This window comes from Falco rusticolus, chromosome 8, assembly GCF_015220075.1.
Source record: "Falco rusticolus isolate bFalRus1 chromosome 8, bFalRus1.pri, whole genome shotgun sequence".
In the NCBI taxonomy this organism is placed as follows: Eukaryota; Metazoa; Chordata; class Aves; order Falconiformes; family Falconidae; genus Falco; species Falco rusticolus.
In genome coordinates, this window is record NC_051194.1 from 23,580,136 (window position 1) to 23,603,110 (window position 22,975).

General features: G+C 47.5%; 1 protein-coding gene across 11 annotated transcripts in view; it reads right to left on the bottom strand.

Annotated features, from left to right (window-relative positions):
- The window catches only part of FMNL2 (formin like 2), a 152,839-nt gene that overhangs the window by 42,167 nt on the left and 87,697 nt on the right, over positions 1-22,975 (bottom strand). For 6 of the 11 annotated variants that reach the window (XM_037397778.1, XM_037397774.1, XM_037397777.1 and 3 more), the window contains exons 3-8: positions 19,705-19,785; positions 16,229-16,305; positions 14,118-14,201; positions 12,323-12,475; positions 10,776-10,895; positions 1,048-1,156 (exon numbers count right to left, since the gene is read on the bottom strand). In XM_037397778.1, the coding sequence (XP_037253675.1) occupies positions 1,048-1,156; positions 10,776-10,895; positions 12,323-12,475; positions 14,118-14,201; positions 16,229-16,305; positions 19,705-19,785 (624 nt within the window). The remainder of the gene's footprint in view (positions 1-1,047; positions 1,157-10,775; positions 10,896-12,322; positions 12,476-14,117; positions 14,202-16,228; positions 16,306-19,704; positions 19,786-22,975) is intronic. The other 5 variants (XM_037397784.1, XM_037397780.1, XM_037397781.1 and 2 more) reach the window with 1 other exon arrangement.

The window sequence follows — 22,975 nt, forward strand, 5'->3', positions numbered from 1 at the left end:
TGCTCTGCCATTAACAGCGTCAAAAGTGCTTGGTTTGGCCATGTCAGCCATCAAAAAGGGGTCCAAGAGCTGATCCTACACCACTGCCAACCCCTCTGCTCATCCTTTCTCCCTGCAACCCCTTTTTAATTCTGACAGTCAAGCGCATCAAAGAGGAATTTGCAATTCAGCTGCCAAAATCATTCCTTTTCCAGCACGCGTGCTGCCATACAGTGACTACACCATGCAGTTATTGAGCAAGTACTGCTGGCATTCCTCTCCAAAACCAAAAAAATAATTGCTTTGGAAAATAATGTATCGGTTATCAATGTACAGGCACTGTTTGCATCCTTCCCATCAGAGGTATGGCACCCTGTAAACCCCACGGAGCTGGTATCCCAAGGGCAGAGCTGACATACGCAGTGGTGTTACAAACGCCTTGTACAACTGCACAGCTCATAGCAAAGGTGTTCACCACAGACTTTCTCTGAAGCACAAAACTTTTCAACGATACTGTTTTAGCATAAAAACCCATGTCTCTGAAGCTACCTGGGTATGCCATGACTGCAGCATCCCAATGAAGAGAAAAAAACCTCATGAAAATAAGATTAGGTTTGGTCTAGTTTATTCCTTGACTTACAGTTACTGCAACTGCCTTGCCATAAATATCTAACAAGGGTGAAAGCTTGGATTTTCCATCAGTGTATAGCTCTTCTGAAAAATTCTTGTATTTCCTAAACGTCAGTACTAAACTCCGAGCCAAATTCTAACTTCAGTTGTGTGGCTGCATGCCTCATCAGTGAGTGCAAAGTGAGCCCGTCAGTGAACAGAGGAACCAGCCCAGTATGCACCCACTTACCTACGTGTGTCTCCACATCTGTACCCCACCATCTGCATGGGTACACACGGACTGTGTTACATCACTTCCCAGCTACACTGCCTAAGAATGAGTTCAGAATTTAAACCTTTTCATCAGTTTTACCTTAACAATTCACCCCTAACCTTTTCCTCGCCCCCTTCTCAACCATAAAACAGTTAAGTGGTTCAAAAGAACAAAAAGGGAAATACCTGGTAATTCATTATGGCCCGTAAACACATGATGCAGACATGAACATCATCTTTTTTACTCACTAATCTGGAATTTTTTAACGTTCTTCGGCTTGGCAAGGTGTTATACCTGCAAACAAAAACAGCTCTCATCAATCACAAGACTGGTTTTAGGTGGTAAGAATAAAGGAACAGAAATATTCCTCCACTGGGTGAAAACGCAGACCCTTTCAGTTCTGCAGAGCCGAAGACCACTGGACAACATACAAACAGAGCAGAAAAAAGGTCAGGGGCTGTTTACATTGGCAGCAGGCAAAGCTCCAGATGCTCGGCTCCGCGGCTGCCTGCTGGCCACCCAGCCCAGGGCCAGCACAGGCCACGAGCTGCCGGTCTCAGCCCTCCCACGCGGCGGCAGCACGACTCATCCAAAGGCAGGTACCTCCATCTCTCACGGCATGCAACAGGGCCAGAACGATCCACCCGCCAGCAGAGGTATTCCAGATTTTCTTCCATGCACTTTTACTTTGCATGAGCAACAGCACAGACTTCTAATGGAACTGCACATTCATAGGCATCAGCAAACGTATTAATTCCCGCTGCATTTCCTTTAAGAATGGTGCCTCCCTTCTATTTTGCAGCTGAGCTTGCTGAAAGCCCTCCAAATTATTTGAGGAAAATACAGCCCTTAGGAACTTTCCTCAGAACAGAGGCATTAATTATTTTAATTATAACCCCTAACTGGTAAATCAACCTTGAATTCAATTAAATAAGTACATGGAATAAACACAAAGGGAAATCTTTGAATCTGTTACTTCTACGGCATAGCAAATGAAAACCACATTTCAGCTCTTCCCGAGATACTGCTTATTTTCTTAAAGAAAAAACACACTTTACAAGCTGAGCACAGGAAATTGGAGACAAGGAGATGGACTTCCATATGAAATACATATCATGTTCTTGCATGTGTGAAACCAAGTAAGCAACAAGAAGATGATGATTATGGTCAAGAAACTCTTTTGACAGTGATGCACTAAGTGCTGCAATCAGCTGATGGCATCCATGGTGCTGCCGCGCTGCCCCAGCCAGCCCCAAGACCAGCACACTGCAGGACAAACCCCATCCCAAGTGGGGGGGGGGGGGGGGGGGGGGGGGCGGTCTGCAGGACCACCCCGGCTGGGCCAGGCGCAGGGAGGTGCTCTGTGATGCTCTGCAGGCTGCCCCGAGCAGCCCCAGCCAGCCGCACCGCGGGTAACACTGACAGCGACGGTGTTTGGGGTTGGAAAAACACATTATTGATCATGTTGCCCCAATTTACAGCATAAAAACAGCCCAGAGAGAAGGTGCAGGCGGGTTCTCTGTTAGTCACAGGGCTGCAGCATCCTGAGATTTGCTCCTGATTTGCACCCATGCGAGTGAGAGCAGAGCCCAAAAGGGCACCAGCTCGCTGGCTAATGGAATGTCTAGGCAGGCACAGCAATCCTTTGGCATTGCCAACTATCACACTTGGGCCTGAAAACGGAGGAAGAAAGTATAAAAATCTGCTGATAGGAAGCCAGAAATAAGAACAATGCCATGCAAGTGCAGCAATGTGCAAATTCTGCCATTTGTTATGCAAAGAGCAACTCCACTGGGGGAGGAAAGAGAAATTTGTAGATGAACTTGACTGCTGGAGTAAGTACAACCTCCAGGAAAACCAAGGCTCCATCAGGCAACTGCAGCTGGCCTCACTTGCCAATGCCACCTCTGCAGCCTGCAGCACAGAGAAGGGAAGGCTCCTCTCCTCTTTGGTTCGGGAAAACAACTGCAGCAGGGAAAGCTTCTGCATTCCAGCATCCTTAGCACCCACCACAGCCCCCAGCCAGGAGTTAGACGGGTCAGCGTGGGTACACAAGCGACTCAAAGCCCAACGGCACCCACACACCAAGGGGGAGGGAGGTGAGGCGGTGAACAGGACAGCTTCAGGGGAGATGCAGAACCAGGCTTTTCCATCCAAGAACTATCCCAGCACTCCAAGAAACTATGAGTGCACGGAAGGAGTCAACGGGGAAGGATCTGTCATTATTTCTTGTAACATGGGAACTATGTGGCATGACATAATTATCAGGTGACAGCAGCAAAGCAAACCTGGCAATTTTCGAGGCACTCCTCCACACAGTGTTCCAGAGAGCAGGAGTTCTTCAGCACGACTGCTGCGGAGCCCAGAGCCTGGCCCAGGTTCCAAAAGCACTTACACCAATTCACAGAGGGGAAAAAAAAAAAAATCCATCAAGAGCTATTAAACATGAAACGCAATCCTTAGATCAGGATGTTAAACCTACAGACTGCTGGAAGCAGGAGCATGTACCAGGAGGAACATCACGGGGCATCCGCCTGGCTCATACAAGTGCCTCCTGTGCTAAGCGTCTGGCCCTGGGCAATGTCAGGGGGGGATCAGAGCAGCTTTGGCGTTATCACACTTCACTGTTTTCCTCTTTCTTTTCTTTCCTCTGCATATTCTGAGTGCATTTGAGGGGTTACTCTCTTTATTGCTGATGCTGCTAGTGAACAGCTACTTGTCTAAAGTAATGCAAAGTACTTGTCTAAAAAATGCAAGCTACTCATTTTGTCTAAAAAAGGTGTAGCTTTTAAATTCAGTGATTAAAATTATTATTAATAATAATAATAATTAAGATTAATAACAAATAGAAGAACAAGTAATAACAGAATTGTTTTATTCTGACTCACTAGCTCACACTCTGACACACAGAACATACTTGCTAATTTTCTCACTGCAAATGTACAAAACAAAAGGAAGGAGGCAGCTGCTAGGAGGGGCTGGTGTCCGGGGGGGTGGCAGTGACCCCTGCGCAGCAGCACCCTGGCCGTGCCAGCCTGTGCAGCTGCGGGAGCCTTCCTGCTCCGCAGCTCCAGTGTGGGATGCGAGCAGGATGCACGGCAAGCTCCAGTGCCAAACCACCCTGCCCACGGAGAGCTGGCAACTCCAGGCTCCAGCAATTACTTCCCTTTGCTTTCATTTTCCAGGAGCGCCAAGATGAAAGAAACCCCAAAATTCAAAGCAGAATTCAGTCGCACTACTTTTTCTTCTTTTTTTTTTTTTTTTTTTTTCCCCTCCATATATATGAATGCATAAATCAGCTCAGGGCACTCCAGACGGATTTCAGGTTCGCGGGAAACATGACCTAGTTTTGCCGGAGAACAGCCAGCCGTTAAGGCACGGGAGCCGGGTTTCGGGGGGCGGACCCCGCAGAGGGGCACAGGCTGTGCCCCAGGGGACCAGGGAGGACGAGGCTGCTCCCCGCGCTGTGGGGCTGGCCTCAGGCCACTGCCAGCCCCCTGGATGGTGTGCTGCACCACTCTCCCACCTGGGCTCTGGACACTTTGGCTGCTCCTGGTAGGAATGGGGCTGGCCAAGGAGCTCCAGCCGGGGCTGCGCTCCATCCTGCTGCGTCCCCACGGCCGGGCTGACAGCCCGCGCACAGACCCCACGCTCGGGGATGCAGTCGTTCTCCAGATCTCCCTTCCTGAGACAAAAGAGGACCAGTGCAACCTTTAACTGGGACCTGTACCTTGAGTCTGAACTGGGAAGTCTGGAAGCATTGCCAGCGCTGACTGGAGAATGTGTAACCACGCCGCACTAGCGTATTTCCATACATTCATTTCACTAAATACGACAAACACTGCAACAAAAAGATTTACAAGTCATTTCTAGTCATACAGAGATACTTCCTACAATAACTTATCTCAGTTTAAAACTACTAAAGGCTGCATACATTATTTTCCTTTAAATTTTAAATAAGCAGGGTAATCAGATCTTTATCATGCCACTGACAGAAGAAAAAAAAATCTTCCTCAGCGCCTGGCGTATCAACCCCTTCAGCTTCAGAGCGGCTGTAAACATCTGACAGAGTTTTGGCAGCTGTAACAGATGGGAGCAAGTCTTCTTAAGGCAATAAAAGATGACCATAAAGCTAGGCTATGGCATGGCCAGCTGCTTGAGGAGGGAGAATAAACAGAATTGGGGAGCAAGGATGCTCTGCAACCCTGGAGCACACTGGGTATGATCTCCCAGGGAACTCGGCTTGGGATGCAGCCACCTAGATGGAGCCTTCACGGGCTGAGGGGTGCTCCCTCCCCTCTGCACCTCTCCCGACCTCCACGGCTTCCCCGGCACCTAATCAGGACCCCGCACTGCAGAGCAACACAGGCACCAAGAAGATGGTTTGAGGTGAAGACAATATTCGCCTCTTCTGAAGAGGTGGAAAAGACCCACAGAAACCCACCAAGGGCTGCAGACATCTCGTACGGCACCACCTGCCCGCGGCCAGGAACACCCGCTTGGCAGCCTGAGATGTTCACCTGGAGGCCTCGCTCACTGGGCCCCTCGCTGCAGGAGGGACACCGAGGGGACAGAGCCAGGCAGGGGCTGGGGCACGAGCCTGATGGGGGGTGGCTGGGGGAGCTGGGGGGGTTCAGCCTGGAGAGGAGGGGGCTCAGGGGGGCCCTGATCGCTCCCTACAGCTCCCTGGAAGGGGGCTGCAGCCAGGGGGGTCGGGCTCTGCTCCCAGGTAACAAGCGACAGGACCAGAGGGAACGGCCTCAAGTGCACCGGGGCAGGGTCAGACTGGGCACTGGGGAACATTTCTTCATGGAAAGGGTGGTCAGGCACTGGGACAGGCTGCCCAGGGGGTGGTGGGGTCACCATCCCTGGAGGGATTTAAGAGACACATAGATGCGGTGCTGAGGGACATGGGTTAGTGGCGGGCTGGGCAGCGCTGGGCTAATGGTTGGACTCTATGTTCTTAAACATCTTTTCTAACCTGAATGATTCCATGATTCTCATGACCAGCAAACAGGCAAAGTCAGAGGCAGCTGCATCACCCCTGGGGACCCTGCCCCCGGGCAGGTACACAGCTCCAGCCCCAGGCTGCACACCGTGCTCTGTGCTCTCCCCACAGCTGTCCTCCTGTCTGCCCCACCACCCCACACCTCCCTCGTCGGTGATGTGTAACTCAGCGATAACAACAGTGACACGGAGAGCCCACACCCCCCGGCGCGCAGACCTTCCACCCCTGTTAGCTTACAATTAGGCTGAAAAATGGGTACAGAATATGCAATTGAGGGCTGCAGTGTAGAGAAAATATCTCTAGCACAGATGGGATTCTGCCCTAGATTTAGATCGCTTCCCTTCAACAGATGCAAATTTCTTCACACAGACATGAATGCCAAGAATTAATGAGGATTTTTTGCACAGAAACTCTTTTACGAGGACTCTGCACACTGGAACGAAGGCTCAAGATGCTTTCTCGGTATCAGTGGCAATTGCAATGACCCCTGACATTATTTGTTTCCTTCCTAAAGGCAGGGCAAGCTGGCAGTAGCTCCGACACCTCCCTTTACGCGACGTGAGCCAAGCCAGGGTGGATGATCTTCTTTTGCTTTTATTTCATTTCTTGTTACTAAACATCAGGCTGATCTGAGCATCTGGATGAATCGTTGGTTTTGATTTCCTGCCTGCTGCAGGTCAAAGATTATGTCACCATGAGTATATTTATCCTGGTAATTAAAATCAGATGGTTCCTCTTTTATTTCCTCCACCCCTCCTTTAAAGAAGAATTATAAAACCTTAGTTTTGAAAAAAGGCAGAAACAGAAAACCTGACCACATGCAAGCTCCTGCAGCGTGTAACGCTTCCCTCCTGCCAGCCACCAGCGGTGGGCACAGGGTGTCACACAGGGAGGGAGCTGTGCCACCACGCCGTGCCTTGGCTGCGCCGGCTGGGGGTTAGCACGCAGGATCCGGCATTCCCACCGCCGGGACACTGCACCCGCGTGGGAAAACCAAAAGCCCTTAAAACCGAGCCTAAACCTGGGCTGAAATACACAGGACAGTTTAAGGTTCTTTTTTTGCGCCTGCATCTAACAGAAGTACGCTTCTCTTCAAGAATAACTCATTTGTCATTTTTATTCAATTTGTTAACAATTTAGTTAATTTAGTGCTTGTAAAAGCACTGCCACGATGCCTCTGGAGACCAGGCTGTGCTTTTGCCCACCAGCCTCCTACAGAAAGGTGAAAAGGAACTTTCAACCCAGCCAGCCCAAGGAAATTAATTATGCTAAACTACTTCTGCTTCCACGTCCACGCTACTTTGTCACCAGTATCAGACAAAACTGCTGAGAATGCCCAGCGTGGCATGGACTCACCCAGCACTTCGCACAACCAAGACCTAGAAAATGCAACAAGCAAGGGCATCTCCTGGTGCAAAACAGCTCACGCTGACACTGAAGATACACGGAAAATAAAAACACCTACACAAAAAGATGGGATGCTCCAGGTAGATGAAAGCCCTTTCCACCATGGTAGGTGAGCACTGATCTCAATACAAAATCCTGCCATCTCCACCAAGTGCAACGGGAGGACTTCCAGGCTTAAAATGAGGACATGGGCTCACTCCAATGCTGTAGACTTCTAATGAACCATGTTAATAACAAACACAGATTACAGCTGGCTTCTCCTATTATTTTTATCTTACTCTCTGCTAAAGTGTATCGCGTGCCTGCACTGGCTCCCCCCGAGCAGGAGCCAGGGGAGCAGCAGAGCCCAGGGTGGCCCTTGCCACCTGCCCTGCCGCTCACCCAGCTCTGTGTGGGCTGGGGCTGCTGCTCTGCATCGGCGCTTGGCGGGGTTTGGATTGCGCTCCTGCCGTTTTGCTGTTGGCATTTGGAGGTGGTGGTGTTTGTGTCATGGATGTCCTCCTGACAGCAGAACGGGGCTTTGGAAGAGGAAGGGCTCGGCGCTTCCTACTGACTTTGGATTTCTCCAGCCTCTTAAAGCAAGTTACAAGCTGGGTCTCCTGGATATGGGGATTCTGAACTTGCACCCCCCTGCAGGGATGAGGCCCGGGAAGGGAAAGCCTGCGCTCAGCGGTGGCCCCCATAAACATTTACACCAGTGAGGTGCAATCAGCAGCTCTGCTCGGGCAAGGGAAGCCAGAGCAGGTAGCGGCCAACTTCCAACACGGGCGACACAAAGCTGGGCTGTGCCACAGATGCAAAGAAAATAAATGACCTTGAAGCTGCTGTGTTTGTCTTCATCTAACAGAATCTGGGAAAATTGTTATTCCATAAAGTTGAGAAGGTATTTGCTGCTTAAAAAAGGCAAGAAAAGAAATCACAACAGCCTGTTTTGGTCTCCCTCCCTCCTCCCAGGCTCCACAACCAGCGCATGACTACAGATATAAACGTACTGTGAGGGTGGCGAGGCGGTGGGCCAGGCTGCCCAGAGCAGCTGTGGGTGCCCCATCCCTGGCAGTGCTCCAGGCCAGGCTGGATGGGGCTGGGAGCAGCCTGGGCTGGGGGGGGTCCCTGCCCGGGGCAGGGCTGGGAACTGGGTGGGCTTTAAGGTCCCTTCCAACACCAACCGTCCTGTGATTGTATGTGAATGCAGACCCAGGTAGTGCTCAGCTCTGCCACGCCGCACACATCCCACATCCAGCATGGAAACAAGCGTGTTGCTTCCCCTCTGTACACAAACACAGATGGGTACTGTCGGGGATTCTCACCCAGTTCGACCAGGACAATCACCCACCCCACCACAAGCAGGCTACGTGGAAACGGGCACCCACCACGCTGGAGCCACCCCCAGCTGCCACGGACACCGCTGCCTGACCAACGCCTCTCCCAGGTCTGCCATCCTGGGCTTCAGGGAGAGAAACCAGGAGGACCACAAAACTTGACAATGGGCTGCTCAAAAATATGCGCTGTTAAGTTAGCAATTACGACAACAAAGTCAGCTGGCCCCTGAGCAGTGAAAGCGTTAATGGCAAAGTCCAAATTAAATCACTGCAGCAAAACAGTGTCAAACATGAGTCCAATTGCTGAATGCATTCAAAGCCCATTTATGGATTAAGATATGTTTGCCTGCATCCCTCTCTCATTACGGACTCCACAGATTTTCAAGAAAGAAATGAAGTTTCTCAGTTCAGTTCACATAGAAACTGAAGTATTTGACTCAGAAGAAAGGGAATTTCTAATGGGCTGGGACATTACAAAGTCTGCATTAATATTTATCTGACAGGAGAGTACAACTCTCACGTGAAAGTAATGCTCTTTCTCCCCCCCAAAAAAGCAGCAATAAAATCCCCAAAGGTTCATCCCTCTTTTTATCTTCCTGCCCTCATTTTGGTGTTTGCTTCCCAAATCCCTGTGCCTCTTCTTAAAAAAAACCAACAACCTCAGTTGCCAAGGAAACCCAGAGAGCAGGGAATTGGCATGGTTTAGCACCACTAAAAAGAGCTACGGGAAGCCGGTTAAAGTCACAATTAGAAATGGATAGCCTTAGCCACGTAGACGAAGAGACAGAAAGCCTCCATGCCCACGTCACCGCTGGGCGAGCTCACACCGCAGCCAGCTCGCCCTGGCTGCTGCAAGGGAGCTGCTCACGACAACAGTCGCATCATTTGCAAGTGCACAAGGGGTATAACCCTCCAGTACTTCCTAGTGTTGCTTTGTGCTTATCTCCTCTTCCTCTTGCTATAATTAAATGTGCACAGCACACGTCAGCTGCCACCATACAGGGTTCTGAGGGCTACAGCAGGTTTTGCTGTTGTTGAACCCCGAGGACAGGCAGGAGAACGGGTGCCCCAACACTGCTGTACGCCTGTACGTACCAACAGCGAGCAAAAACGGTGTCAAAGCTGGCACGAAACACTGTCTCCCCAAACCTTCTTGCTGTTTTAATTAAAAGGAATCCAGGCCAAATCTGTTCTCATTTTTCATACTGCTATGGCATTGCAGGGATGAGTCCAGCTCCTGCATTTTAAATTACCCTGTTAAGATTGTCAGCCTTCTATTTTTCATCCAAGAGGGAGGACCGCTTCTTCCTTCCTCTCCATTTGAATGTTTTCATAACGAAGACAGAAGAGGAGCTTCCACACTCAAGAAAACACGGCCCAGGTCTCTGCATGTCCCAGGCACGTCGTCTACCCAGCCCCGTGGCAGAAACCTCCTGGTTTTGCCCAGAAATGCCCTCCTGCAAACCCTCCTCGTCTGACGAGGGCCCAGCCTGTTCTCAAGAAAAGCTTCTGCTTCAGTTAACTAGTGTTTGCTAATTACAGGAAAAAACTCTTAAAAACTTCCCACCTACCTTTAGGTTTTACTTTTTTTTAAAACACACAGTCCCCCAGCTATTGAAAAAATAGATTTTAAAACACAGATTTTTTATTTTTTTTTTTTCCCAAGAAACACAACCTAAAGATGCTAGTTCAACATGTGTTGGACAGTTTCTGCCCAAGCTGCCCCAGCACACAGACGGCTCTGCGGGCAGGAGGGGACGACTTGGCTGACAAACGCTGTGCTAGGTTACACTTCTGTGCCAGTTTTGCATATGAGCGAAGCCTCTATTTATAATAAAAAAGATGGGATAACACAGCCAACGACTAAGGGCTCCATGTCTTAGGTCTGAAACTAATAATATTATTTGCAATATGATAAAGAAAACTAGTACCTTGTTTCAAAGTGAAACACATCTTATTTTCTTTTAGAAAATCCCACTCTACGGAAGCAAACTACGCTTTGAAGTTATAATGTGATAACCACGCATCTTGGAGACTGAAACCTGCCCCTGATGCTCAGGTGGCTGCTTTACCAAGACGCAGGGTTACCAGATTATAAGGCATGGGGAACAGTGCTAGCCACGCAGCTCCCATGCCCCGCATAGCGCGTGCTGCGTGTAACCTTGCACCTGGGACTTACGAGATTTTCCGGCTCGAAGCCTCATCAGCAGAGCACAAAGTGAAGCTGCTCCAGAGGCAGTTGGCTGAAAAGCAGCTCTGGCAGCGTTTGAACTGAAGTTGCTCAGGCAGAGAAACCGATCTGATGGTATGCGAAAGGCAGATGAGAGCAGAGGAGGGAAGGATGCGAGAGAGAGAATTGGAAAAGAGCGTTTGAAAGAGGGAGGGGAATGAAGGATGCAAGGAAGGGGACGTTGAAATGGAAAATAAAAAAAGGTAAGGAATAAAGAGGGATGTGAAAAAGGATGGAAGGAAATGAAGAGAAAAAAATGTAAGAGACATGTAATGTATACCTGACTTACGTACTTCTAGTGTGACTAATCACAAGCATGCTTCCCAAAGACAGAGCAGAGTAAGACATCCTCCTGCAAGCACAAGACTCTACCATTTCTCTGTCACAGTAATCAAAGAAAACCAAAACAACTAAGAACACCTTTGCAACATTCAAAAGTTTAAAAATCAACTGGCCAAGTGATTTTGTTGCACTCCACAGCTTGTATTTCTTTACCAGAACTGTGTGTCTGACTCTTCCTCTCCACTGCCTGGCATCTGTGTACTACGTCTCCCAGGTACCACATCCACTACCAGCTGTAGGTGGAAGGCACTCAACATCAGTGAAGAGCCAACATTACCATTGACTGGCAAACCAATGCTGAACCTTTGCTGGAAGACGTGGGAAAAAGCTGCAGGTCCTCACTGGCTGCACCTTTTTTGGACTCTTCTATGCTCACAGTATGATGTAACAAAACTCCATAAAAGCTCCCCAAAAAAGTCAAAAAGCATTTGAAATGCTGAGCTGCGCCCCTGGGTAATGGGACTGCTAGTCTGAAGCTAGTGTTCAGTATGTTTTAGAATAGCAAAACATCAAAGGAATGTTACAGAGCTGACAGCCATTCAGTCCTGGGAAGTGATCCTGCCTTTTCCACAAACTAAAAAAAAAAACATATATAAAAAAATCCCAGTATTTGGAAAGAGATACTTCATAGTCAAGCCTAGGGTGGTGCTGGAATTAACAGCAGGTTTGAAGAATGGAAGTGGCCTTTCAAAAAAAAAAAAAATATATATATATCTTGTTCACAGCAGCATGGAAGGAATGTGCTGTTAGAAGAGAGCTTTTTGGACGAGACACCAGATCGGAGCCCCAGGCTGGCTGGGGCCATGGAAACCTTGAGAGAGGTTTTGGAGAAGAGGTACTGCTTCCTCTGTGCAAGCTACATTGTACCTGATGGAAACGTATCACGCATCCTTAGATCACTCTGCCATTGGAAAGGGAGGCAGAGTTATTCTTGTCTCTTCCTCAACTGCTGTGTAACGCTGCCCCACATTACTAGCTGAGTGTTTCTTTCCACCTCAAAACCATCAGTACAATGACACATCTCCTGCATATGCCAAGCCTACACTGTGAAAAGAGGGAAGATGAAAAACATCCTAATTGGAAAACCAGACTGACTCTTCTCACTGGGGCACTCGCTGTTTGCAGGTCGCCCACTGCCCGATTAAGCACCTTACCGTAAAGTCGAGTGTCTGCCAGAGCGGGAAATGCTGTTGCCAACTGGTGAGGGTAAATTACTGCCTCTGTGCAGGTCCTCAATAGATCTGCTCCAAGGTTTGGACTTATCCATCGAGTTTTCCACATTGTTCTCCAAACTTTCAAAGTCAAATCTGGAAAAAAAAATAGAAATTCCAATGCTGGGTTAGACAGAAAAGATACACAGAGCATCTTCCTTCCTGTCCAACACCTGCAGATTTTAGTAGGTCACAAAAGATTACAAAAAGAAAGGAAGAAAGCAAGGCAGGCTAACCTCCCTTCGCTCAGCGCCAGCAGCAAACGCACAGCGCAGCAAATCCAGACCTGGGCAAAGGCAGCAGCAAACCACACAAGCATACCAGCTCAGAAGGACCAAACAGCTAAGCATTCTACTTCAGTGTAAAATAAATACATTGGCCACTTTGCCCTGCCTTGAAGGAAAGCGTGGGGATGCTTAAAGCTGGCTCCATTTTATTTCAACTCATCAGTGTGTTGCAAGTACTAATTCAGTTTCCTCCATCAATACGTGACCAAGTATTTGCACCTCCTCGTTGGCCCCCATCAGTCTCCCAGCGTATGTAATATATTTCCATGATCGTTACAGATTTTCTTTTAATTTCTGACTCGTTGCCCATCGTACTGCTATTTCAAGCAAAATTGCTTGTTCCCTTTACAGCTTTTGAGGTTATTACTCATGTTTACCATGTCAGAGAGGGGAAAAACCCAGCAAGTTAACTTGCGTACATTTGTATAATTTTAGGAAGAAAGTCTTTGTACAAACACTTCCCTTTGCTGTGCAGTTTTTTCCAGCATTACTAACATTTTAAACCATACAATTTTCCTTCATTAATTTTACTGCAACGTCACCAAAAATCTTTTTTCTGTGTAATGACATATATACATCTGATGGCACCTTTTCTAAAAATAGAATCTCAACTCCACTCAGCTTGGCTTCCTAATTACAGCACTACTCTTAACCTACCCCTTCTTTTCATATACACATATACAAACATCTACTGCTACAATATCTTGAATGAAAGCCAGTGGATGTACGAAACCAGATCCTCAGCTGGGCATCTACATCAAATTGTGTGATATAACTACTAATGAAAGCTGGGGGTTTCTCCTGATTTATTTTAATAAAATACATTTAATGATTTATTACCTAAATGACTAAATCTGATTTCCAACTAACCCCATGTCAAGAATTGAAAAACTTTGTTTTGTAGCTTCGCAACACACAGAATCACCTCGAAATTCCTACTGTTGTCTCGCAGTGCATGTACTGCATGGGATGCCAACAACGTTGCTTGCCAGGAGCCTTGTGAGAAGTGGTTTGTGTACGGAAGTTGCTTTGAACAGGGTAGGCAGTATTATAATGCCTCAGGGTAGGGCATTAGTCACTATTGCAAACCTATTTCTAAGCAAGCCTGCATGCTTCCAGATATTTGTGGAATGCTTTTTGCACTGTACCCCTAAGATGGTCAGTGGCCAAAGCCAAAATCATGTCAGTACAGTCTTAGAGATAAATAATCTCAAGGCTTAAACTTAGGCTTTTCTTCCTCCGAAAAATGTTACAATGCAATAGTTTTGGACTTTAGTATCTCCTCTGCTCTAAGGTACACGCATAGTTCTGCACCAAGCTGCTAGCAGGAAAGCTCTGCTGCAGGAAAAGCCGAGCATCTGCCCTGGCATCTCCCCCTCCTGCTCTGCAGAGGTGGCAGGATTCTTGCTCGGCCTCGCAAGCCCAGAGAGGACCAGGCATGTCTTACTTACGTGACCGCATACTGTGCAAACGACAAGTACTCCACCAGCACATCCAGGCCTTTGTTTTCTTCATTCAGGAACTCCCTGACCCATCTGTTAGAAAAATCATTAGACATCAGAGCATTTCGTGGGCTGTGCACAGTTACTGGAATTCTTGTCAGATAAACTAGAGATCGATCCAGCGTGGGAAAGGCAGCACTGCAGCAAAACTGTGCTTTGTCAGGAAAAGAGAACTTTTTTAAAATGCCCTTTATTATTTAGAGACATTTAAAACAGTCCTTTAGAGGACTTTACACATGTACTGAAATGAGCTTTTTTGCAGCACTGTGATGGCGGGGGGCGGGGAAGCATAAAAATATGCACGCTCTGCATTGCTCAGAAACAACTAGATACTTGCTTTTCTAAGTATGGAGCTCCAGAGTTGGCAAGTGCCTTCCCCACTTTCCTCTTCTTGCTGCAAGAGGGCCACAGATGCACTGGGGAGCTCAGCTGCCGCCTGGCTTCACTGGACACCCAGGCTCACCTCCCCTCTGGCACACGCTGCTGTGCAAACCACCAAGCAGGGGTTACAGCTGCCTTTGAACGCAGGAGTCACAGGGACCTGGTTTATCTTTTATCACATCCTGATCAGCAGCAGTCTTTAAAAGCATCTAGACAGCACACCAGCGAAAGAGTCATCTGCCATCCGGGACATACACAGTAATATGGCCTTCTCTTTTTAAAAGGCATTAACCTTTTACTGTGAATTTTGGCTCCCGAGAGTTATGCAAAATAATCTGCAGTTCAGAAAAGTCTGTTATCTTCCAAAGCTTTCAGAAACTCAAAAATGCCAAGTTTGAAAATCCAGCTATCTGGGGGCAAACCCAGGTGAGCAAGGAGCCCGAGCACAGCCCCAGCTACGCTCTCCTCCGAACCCCAGCCGGGGCAGCCGAGCCCCCCGGGGTGGGTTAGGTGCCCCTGGATGGAGCGGGGAGCTGGGCAGGGAGCTCTGCCTCCAGGGCCACGCAGCTACGGATCCCCGGTCTCAGCAGACCGGGAATTCATTCCCTCCAAGTGATTCTAGTCTTCAGGCCTGAAATATTTCACGGTTTACCTGCTAAAATAAACAGCCTGGTATTTTTATAAAACACATTTCGAAACACATCTTTCAGCTAAGTGAACCAAATAAACAAACACTGGTCTTGTCAGCCTCTTTTATTTATCTGGTGCAGCATTACGGTTCCTTCTGCACACCCACGAGCCACCATAAATCTGCAGAACGTCACACTTCAGATGCCCTCAGTCTCTGGTGAGGAATCCTTTGTGTTGGAAAATGAGACAAAATATAGCAGGGGTGTGGGAGAAGTTTGTTGTTAAGTACTTGCACCGATGCAGCTTGCGGGAGGGTGCCCTGCCATCATGCAGGCCGTGCTGGGCAGCCAGCTCCCACCGGGAGAGTACAGCTGTTCCTCCCACTGTTTAAAACACCCTCGTTTACCTCAAAATAAAAGCAACATCCTGTAAAATCACTGTAACTGAGCTGGACGCAGTGTGTGATCATGAAACCAAATGCTGAAGAAACCTTCCTGGCTGATGCACCAGTGCTGAACTGCCTTCTGGGCCCAAGACCCAAGGCAGGGAGGCGAGACCGGTGGAAACGCAGGTGGGAACAGCACGTTCGATAAAAAACTAAGTATCTGGCGATTCTTTTACTATTTGAGAGGAATTTTCTGCATTGTGAAAGTAAAATCCTGGTACCATTACTCACATGATGCACTGCATCATGTTAAAGCTATAAAACAGCATGGGAGTTTTTTTATATATGCATTTATAGCTGCAATGCTATTATTATTCTAGACACAATCATGCTCACTCCTGCTTTGACTGACTTAGGGTGAAGCAGAAGCTGACTGCAATTTTTTTGCAGCCTTCACAGAAATGTGGATGAACCCTATCACGGAAGGATTAAAGCTGAATTATTCTCCTGAGATGCCCAGCTATCCCTTAACTAAGCCCTTCAGGCTTTAACAATCAATCAAGTGGTATCACTGCTTGACATGCAAAGAGATATTTTCTCAAAGACATCCATCAGTAGATGTAAAAAAAAATATCTTAGACTAGAAAACATCAAAAATTCTTACCCAATGTGATTTGTTCTTAAAGAAATTTCCAGTTCTCGGAGTACTTGAGTAGACTCTTGGACTCGTCTTCTGAATTTCTGTAATTGAGGGAGCAGGCAAAAATAACAATTAGACTCATGTGATGCCTTAAAAATATCATCTCACACAGCGCTGACTGAATAAATAAAACATTAAGGTAAAATGAGAACCCCTCTAAATCCTGAGGAATGCCACAACAGTCCAGCAGTCAACAAAAACAAGCGCAGAAAAATAACTTCTGCTCCCATGCACATTTTTGAGTTTTCCAGGATTAAGAAAATTAAAAGCCTGTAGATAAATAAACATTTCTTTACAATACAAGCTTTGTTTTAGTATCAAACTCTCCATTGAAAACTACAGCATTTGGGCTTCAGTCTCAGGCTGGTGCTCTAATCTTGCTTTTGTGACTTTACAGCCATACCAAAATACCTGCCACAATTTCTGTCTAATTAGCAAATCTGTGGGTGTGAGCCAATAGGGAAACACATGTGCTGCCATCTGCATGCTTTAATAATTTGTGCATGCTAACATGTATCTGCAAAATTAGATGCTGGGAAAAGGCCATAAAATGGCAGAAGTAAAACACTGCCGTGGAAAGGAGGTGAGGTTTTGTGCCATCTCCACAGGGGAGGAGAAAGTGCAACCTGGCAAGACCTGAGTGGAACGCAGCAAGAGCCGCACTGCATGGCTCAAAACAGGCACGGGGCACGGCAGAAGACCTCTAAATGCACGCTGACTCGTCATGAGTTGAGTCAAGCAGCTCCTCTCCATCACCTTCGGTGTGCCGAGGGAGTGAGCCAGCAGTGCCGCTGCCTCTCCCAGCCAGGAAAGCCTGCCTGGTGCCCCTGCCCATGGAAATGGACTAAAACAGACGGATAAACTCTTCTGGAGCAGTTGTTTTGGTAACTCCTCCTTTGTAAACAAGGTAAAAGAAGTGGATGGACAATGATGACCATCCTGGAATTGCAGTACTTAACTGGGCTGGTCACCAGTTATCACACACAGACCTGATGTGTTTGGAAGGGGCTCACACATGCTTGGGACACAAGCCACACTGCTGCAAGTAGGACCGTGCTCTGAACACTAGGGAAAAAAGGGGTTGTTCTCAGTGCACCACAATAAACCCACAGTAAAACCAAGGGGACTACTTGGCAGTTAATGATGCTCACGAGTTAATTTATTGAGGTGAAGATGAGGAAAGGATAGGATTTACCTTGCCTTGCTGACCTACGTGAAAATTAGAGCTACCCTTTTCACCAGGGTTTCATCGCGTGCTAGTCAGCACCACTGGCTTACTTGAGCTAAGACTAAATCCCAGCTCAGAAAGCCTCTGGGAGACTGAAATAGATGCCTCACTGTAAAGTCCTAGTAGACACAAGGCACTACGAATTTCCACTTTGAACTAGCTAGTTGGGAACAGACATACAGCTTCTCTGGAGCTCCATCAATTAGCTCAGAGTACAAAATCACAGCGCCTTCTCTCCCGAGAGAGTTTACACAATATAAAAACTTACCTCTCTAGAGGTAAAGGTAAAATATTCAAGCAGCAAGAGGGAGACAGGGGACTGGGGTGGGAGGGCAGGGCAGAAACAGGCAGGAGTCTGCCAGGTGCCCCACACGGGGCTGCCGTGCCCACCAAGGGCAGGCTGCTCTCTGCAGCCACGGCAGAGAGCTATGAACCGGCTCCCCGCTGCACCAGGCTCTAGCAGCCACCCAACTGCCATGCCTTTAAAAATGTGTCATGTCAACACTTCCATTTTCCCATTTCAAAATTCAGCTCAGATGAAAAGCAACTGTTTTCTCGGGATGAGCCATTGCAACCCCCATGACAAGCTGAAACATGCATGTTGCAGCAGCGTTTAGAGCCACACTCTCTTGGCCGTGCCGGGGACCATCAGCCAAAACGCTGACACCACCTCAGCTACAGCAATAATCCCGGTAAGAACAGCTCTCCCCGTGACACCACACGGCCATGCAGAGCCCATGCATAAATCTTTCCACCTCACAGCCCAGGCTGAGGAAAGGCTGCTGGTGATACAGAATAACGCAACAAAAGAGAGGAACTCAATGGAGTTATTTTTAGGCTCCTTTGGTTTTGTCATTTGTCATGGGACTCATAGTGGTATTAGGATAAGAAAGGCTTCAATGTGTGCCCACGGAGCAACCGCAGAGCAAAGCCAAACACTAAACGCATTTCAAAAACCCTTCAGGAGAAAAAACACAAAGACCCTGTTCACCATTTTTTGAAAAAAAAGAAAACCAAAAAACTATAATCAGCTACAGGCAAATTTAAAGGTTTCCTACTAAATGGTTTCCTATCCCTTGTCAGAGCCCCCAACAAGAGAAGCACTGTCAGAAGACATTACTGCAGCCTTGAAGACAGGAGCGAGCGCCGGCACGCGGCAGGCACAGGGTACCCAGTGTTTGCCCCTCACCTTCTGCGGGGCCGGAGGTGCCCCAGCCTGGAAGCCCACTCCCAGGATATGTATGCATTTTACCGCAGGGCACCAACCTCAGCTCATTGTATGGCAACACAAAGCAGCAATTGTTGAGGACGAGGCAGAGGCAGTCAATGGCAGGATCTGCTATGCTCTCGCTGCCTTTTTGGAGGGTTTTAGGGTTTTTTTAAAGGCTATTACAACTATCAACACAGGATATACGCTGATATCCAAGGCGGTTAAATACCAAAGGTTCAGCGATGGTCCTCTAAATGGGATGTAGGTTTACTGTTATTCTAAAATCCTGGAGGCTATCACTAAGCCCCTGACAGCGGTGCAGAGATATCAGAACCAGCCACAAACAGATCCCAGCACAGAAGCCACATTCAGGGATGCACGGAGTTCACATGAAAGGCCAAGTAAAGTGCCTGAATCTTTCAGGAGTGATCATCAAACTGTTTTCGACAAAAGAATATGTGGAAGTATGGATGAAGCTCTGCCATGTAAATACACCCCAGGTTACATCTTTACTTCACAGACCTGAAACTTCAGATGAGACTGCAAGCGATACGTGAGCCGTGCCAGCTGTGCTGAGCTTCTGTCACACACAAGCCCAGAGAAAAGGACTCGAAACTTCAACATCCCCTTCAGACGGGTGAGAAAAGGGCCGTTCCACAGAGCTTTTATTCACCACCAGCACTGCCCACATGAAAAGTCAGACCTAGAGTACAGCTCAGTGGTAATTTGTCAGACTGTTTACTAATGCTAAAGTTATTAAAACAAGTTGGTTTGTGTCAGATGGTCCTTTTCTTTGCAACATCTGTTCTCCTTTCTTAGCTGCAAAAACTGCAGCATCTGTCCAATTTCTCTTTGCTCCTCTCTGCCGTTTGTTATATCTCCGAGATTCTTCTCAGAGACTTTTATGTGGCCTTTTACACAAAGGCAGGAAGGAACTCAGATCCCAGGACCATCCTCGCCAAGGAACGAGGGATGGGCGAGAGGAAACAGGACACTCCTCACCTTCCTGGTTACAGCTGGGTCCAGATAGCCCTTCAACTTCTGGATGTATGTATGTGGAGGATTCTTCACTTGAAACCTTTCCTGCAAAGGAGACAAGAATAAACATCAGCCATTTTATACCATCTGCTCTATTTACTTACTATATATATAAAATGCATGCAACGCATACATATTTAAACAGTATATATTTATAATATAGTTTTGTATGTACTTACAACATTCGTAAGTATATAATTTTTGCATATACAATATGCATGCAAATAAAATATATTTACATGCATCTTGATAGTCTGAAATTCTGTATTTATATAGGATGCATAAAAACATACCTTACACATTCAATGACATTTCTGAACTTCAGTTATACACATAAACACACACATCTGAAATAACAGGGTTCTGCTAGCCAGGAGTACTGAAAGATAAGCGTTAGAAGAGCAGACATGTGTCTCTGTTTGATTGAAAGCCATCACTGCAAAAGCCAAGACACCTTTTTTATCACTTGGAACAAGCCTACAAACACCCTGTGAGGTCTAGTCATGGCAGAAGTCTCAACCTTTCACTGTTCAGATTCCAGAAAATCGAATGCAAGAGGAGTATGTTAGCAATAAACAAGCAATATTTTAACTCCCTGATATTAAACTGGATTGCCTTTGTAAGTGGCTCACCAGCTCCTCGCCCAACCCTTACTGTAGGTTCCCATTTCCAGGGCACAGCATGCACCAGACTGGCCAGCTCTCCTGGCAGTAACGACACAGACTTCATCACCAGCCCTACCCAGCCACCACACAGGAGGGCTCGTTCATTCTACGTAAATACACTCAATCACAGCAGCATCCTGCTTCCTACGTCAACACAGTGCTTGAGCACTGTCACACTCATCGTGCCTTGGGATCAGCTCCCCGCACCATTTCTGCCAGCACCACTTGCATGGGGAGCACGGCAGTGGCTGAGCTCGTCCCACGCACCCACAGCCCCCAGAAATTCGGGGGTTTCCTTCCACACCCTTGTCACACAAGGGCTGAGCTAAGGGATCTCCAGCATGGTGGGAAGTGAGCCAACAAATGCCACCGAGGCCACCATTCCACTTACCAGGGAAATTATGGACCAAATTTGGACTCTGATCAACCTCAGGACACAGAGGAAGGCAAGTTGCCTGCAATTGTGGGCTTTACCCATGTAAAACATTTCATTACCCGTGCCTGCTTTCCTGCTTTACCTCATACACCAGCAGCGTGCCTGATTTCCCTTCCCCATCTCACTCACCTGCTGCTAGTCCAGTGCCAAGAAATTCCTACCTGCCTCTGAGACTCATTTCTCACCGAAGGCTTCCCAACACTAACCTTACAGCAGACACTTGATCTGCAATCCAGCATCAACCACATTCAAAACTGAATTCAAGATTCTGATGACAAGTACAAGGTCTGCTTGTACTCTGAGAGCTGCGTGGTTTTTGCTTGCTTTACCAGTTGCATGGCCAGCTTGAAATTTATCCTACAAAAGCTGCTGTGAAACACGAGTTGTTCTGCGAGGAGCACGCTGTGTCCAAACCTGTTAAGAGCATTACCAAAAGTTCTGATACTATTTGTATCTTGGAAGAATTTTAAACTATTCTACCCTTTCCCTTGAGGAAAGATCTCATAACAATTTCCTCCTGAAATTTTGCATTTTATAACTGATATGTGAAACCTCCCTTTATTAGGTCAGGATGCAATTTTGACTACATTATCTGAAAGTTATTTCATAATGAACAGGACACCGCTGCCCAGTTACCAGAATGTACTGTCTGCGGAGCACCAAAAGTTGTTCCTGTTATTATCTTGTGCTTGCTGTAAAAAAAGTAATTCATCATGGTCAGCAGGAAAAAATGAACTAAAAAGTCTGTGGTGCATCAGCCCCGGGCGAGAGCTCTGTAAGACAGAGAGCAGACGTTTCTTTCCTCTTTTACAACCGGATATTTTTTCCATGCACCTTCACATTTATGGGCCAAACACAGTCCTGGAATTGGCATTTCCTTTTTAGCTAAAAGCCAGCTCAGAAAATGCAAAGGTCTTTGCTGCCAGCTGCTCTCTGGCCACAGCGACAGCAGCGGTGCCTGTCCCACCCCAGCCCCCCCAGCACCGTGCCCACTGCCATGGCCACCTCTCAGCTCTGCAGCCACAGATGCTTGGAACCATCTCACCTCCGCTGGCCCCCGTGGGTCTGACAGTCCCTTTCATGCCCCTGTAGTTAAATCTGCTGCTAACTGGAACTGCTGCTGGTACGCTGGGAAAGACAGCTGCACAAGGCAGATGCATGGGGCGACGGACGGGTTTGGGAACAATGTGCCAGGGCTCCATCACCCAGCTCCGCCGGCACAAGCAGAAACCACCTGTCGCATCCCAAGAGGTGCGCAACGTTCAGGCCTAGCATCCAAATCTCTGGAAAATGGGAGCAGGAACACCCACAAGTATTGACAGGGGCTTTAAAGGAAATAGAAAAATTAAAAAATACAGACACATAAATCAGTCACAAGAATGTCAGTATCGAAGGTACCCTAACTGCTTGCTTAATTTTTGCACTTTTTACAGGACACCGTTAGGCCAGTTTCTCAGTCAGGCTTACGGCCCCCTCAGGATACTGGGGCTTTACAGTGGGCATAAGTATAAGTTATTTAGAAGTAATTTCCATCCATTAACCCATTTAAAAAAATCTTTATGCTGGAAGACAGACAAAAAAGCACTCTGCTGTAAATGAGAATCTGGCCCACTGTAGACTAGTAAAGAGTTACCGAGGTATCTGAGCCTCGGAGACCACCACCGCTTCTCAGTTTCCCCCTCAACAGTTTTAGATCAGCTCCAGAGACATTACAGCGTTTGAATAACCCCATCTTCCTCTACAAAAAACCATGGAGGCAGAAGTGTTTCCACTGTGCCACTTGAGAACCATGTCCAAACATCAGTTTTTGCATCTCAAGGGATGGCGCGAAGTGGCGGAGCACCAAGCTGAAGGTCGCTGGTGAAGAGCAGCGGGCAACGTGAGAGCAGCCCCGAGCAGCCTGCTCCTCCTGACGGCACGGTCCCAGGCTAACGAGGCTCCGCATTAGCTCTCCTATTTATTCCTCCCCTTTTCAGGGGTTCTTTCATGCGACCGTAGCTCTGCTGTGTTTAGCTTAATCTTCCAGAGAAGCTATTTTACTCTTATGGATTTATTTCTCTTACTAGCTTATCAGCCATCATCTGCTAAAGTGACAGGAGCTTTTCCTAACTGCCAGTTTTAGTGTCTTGAGTCT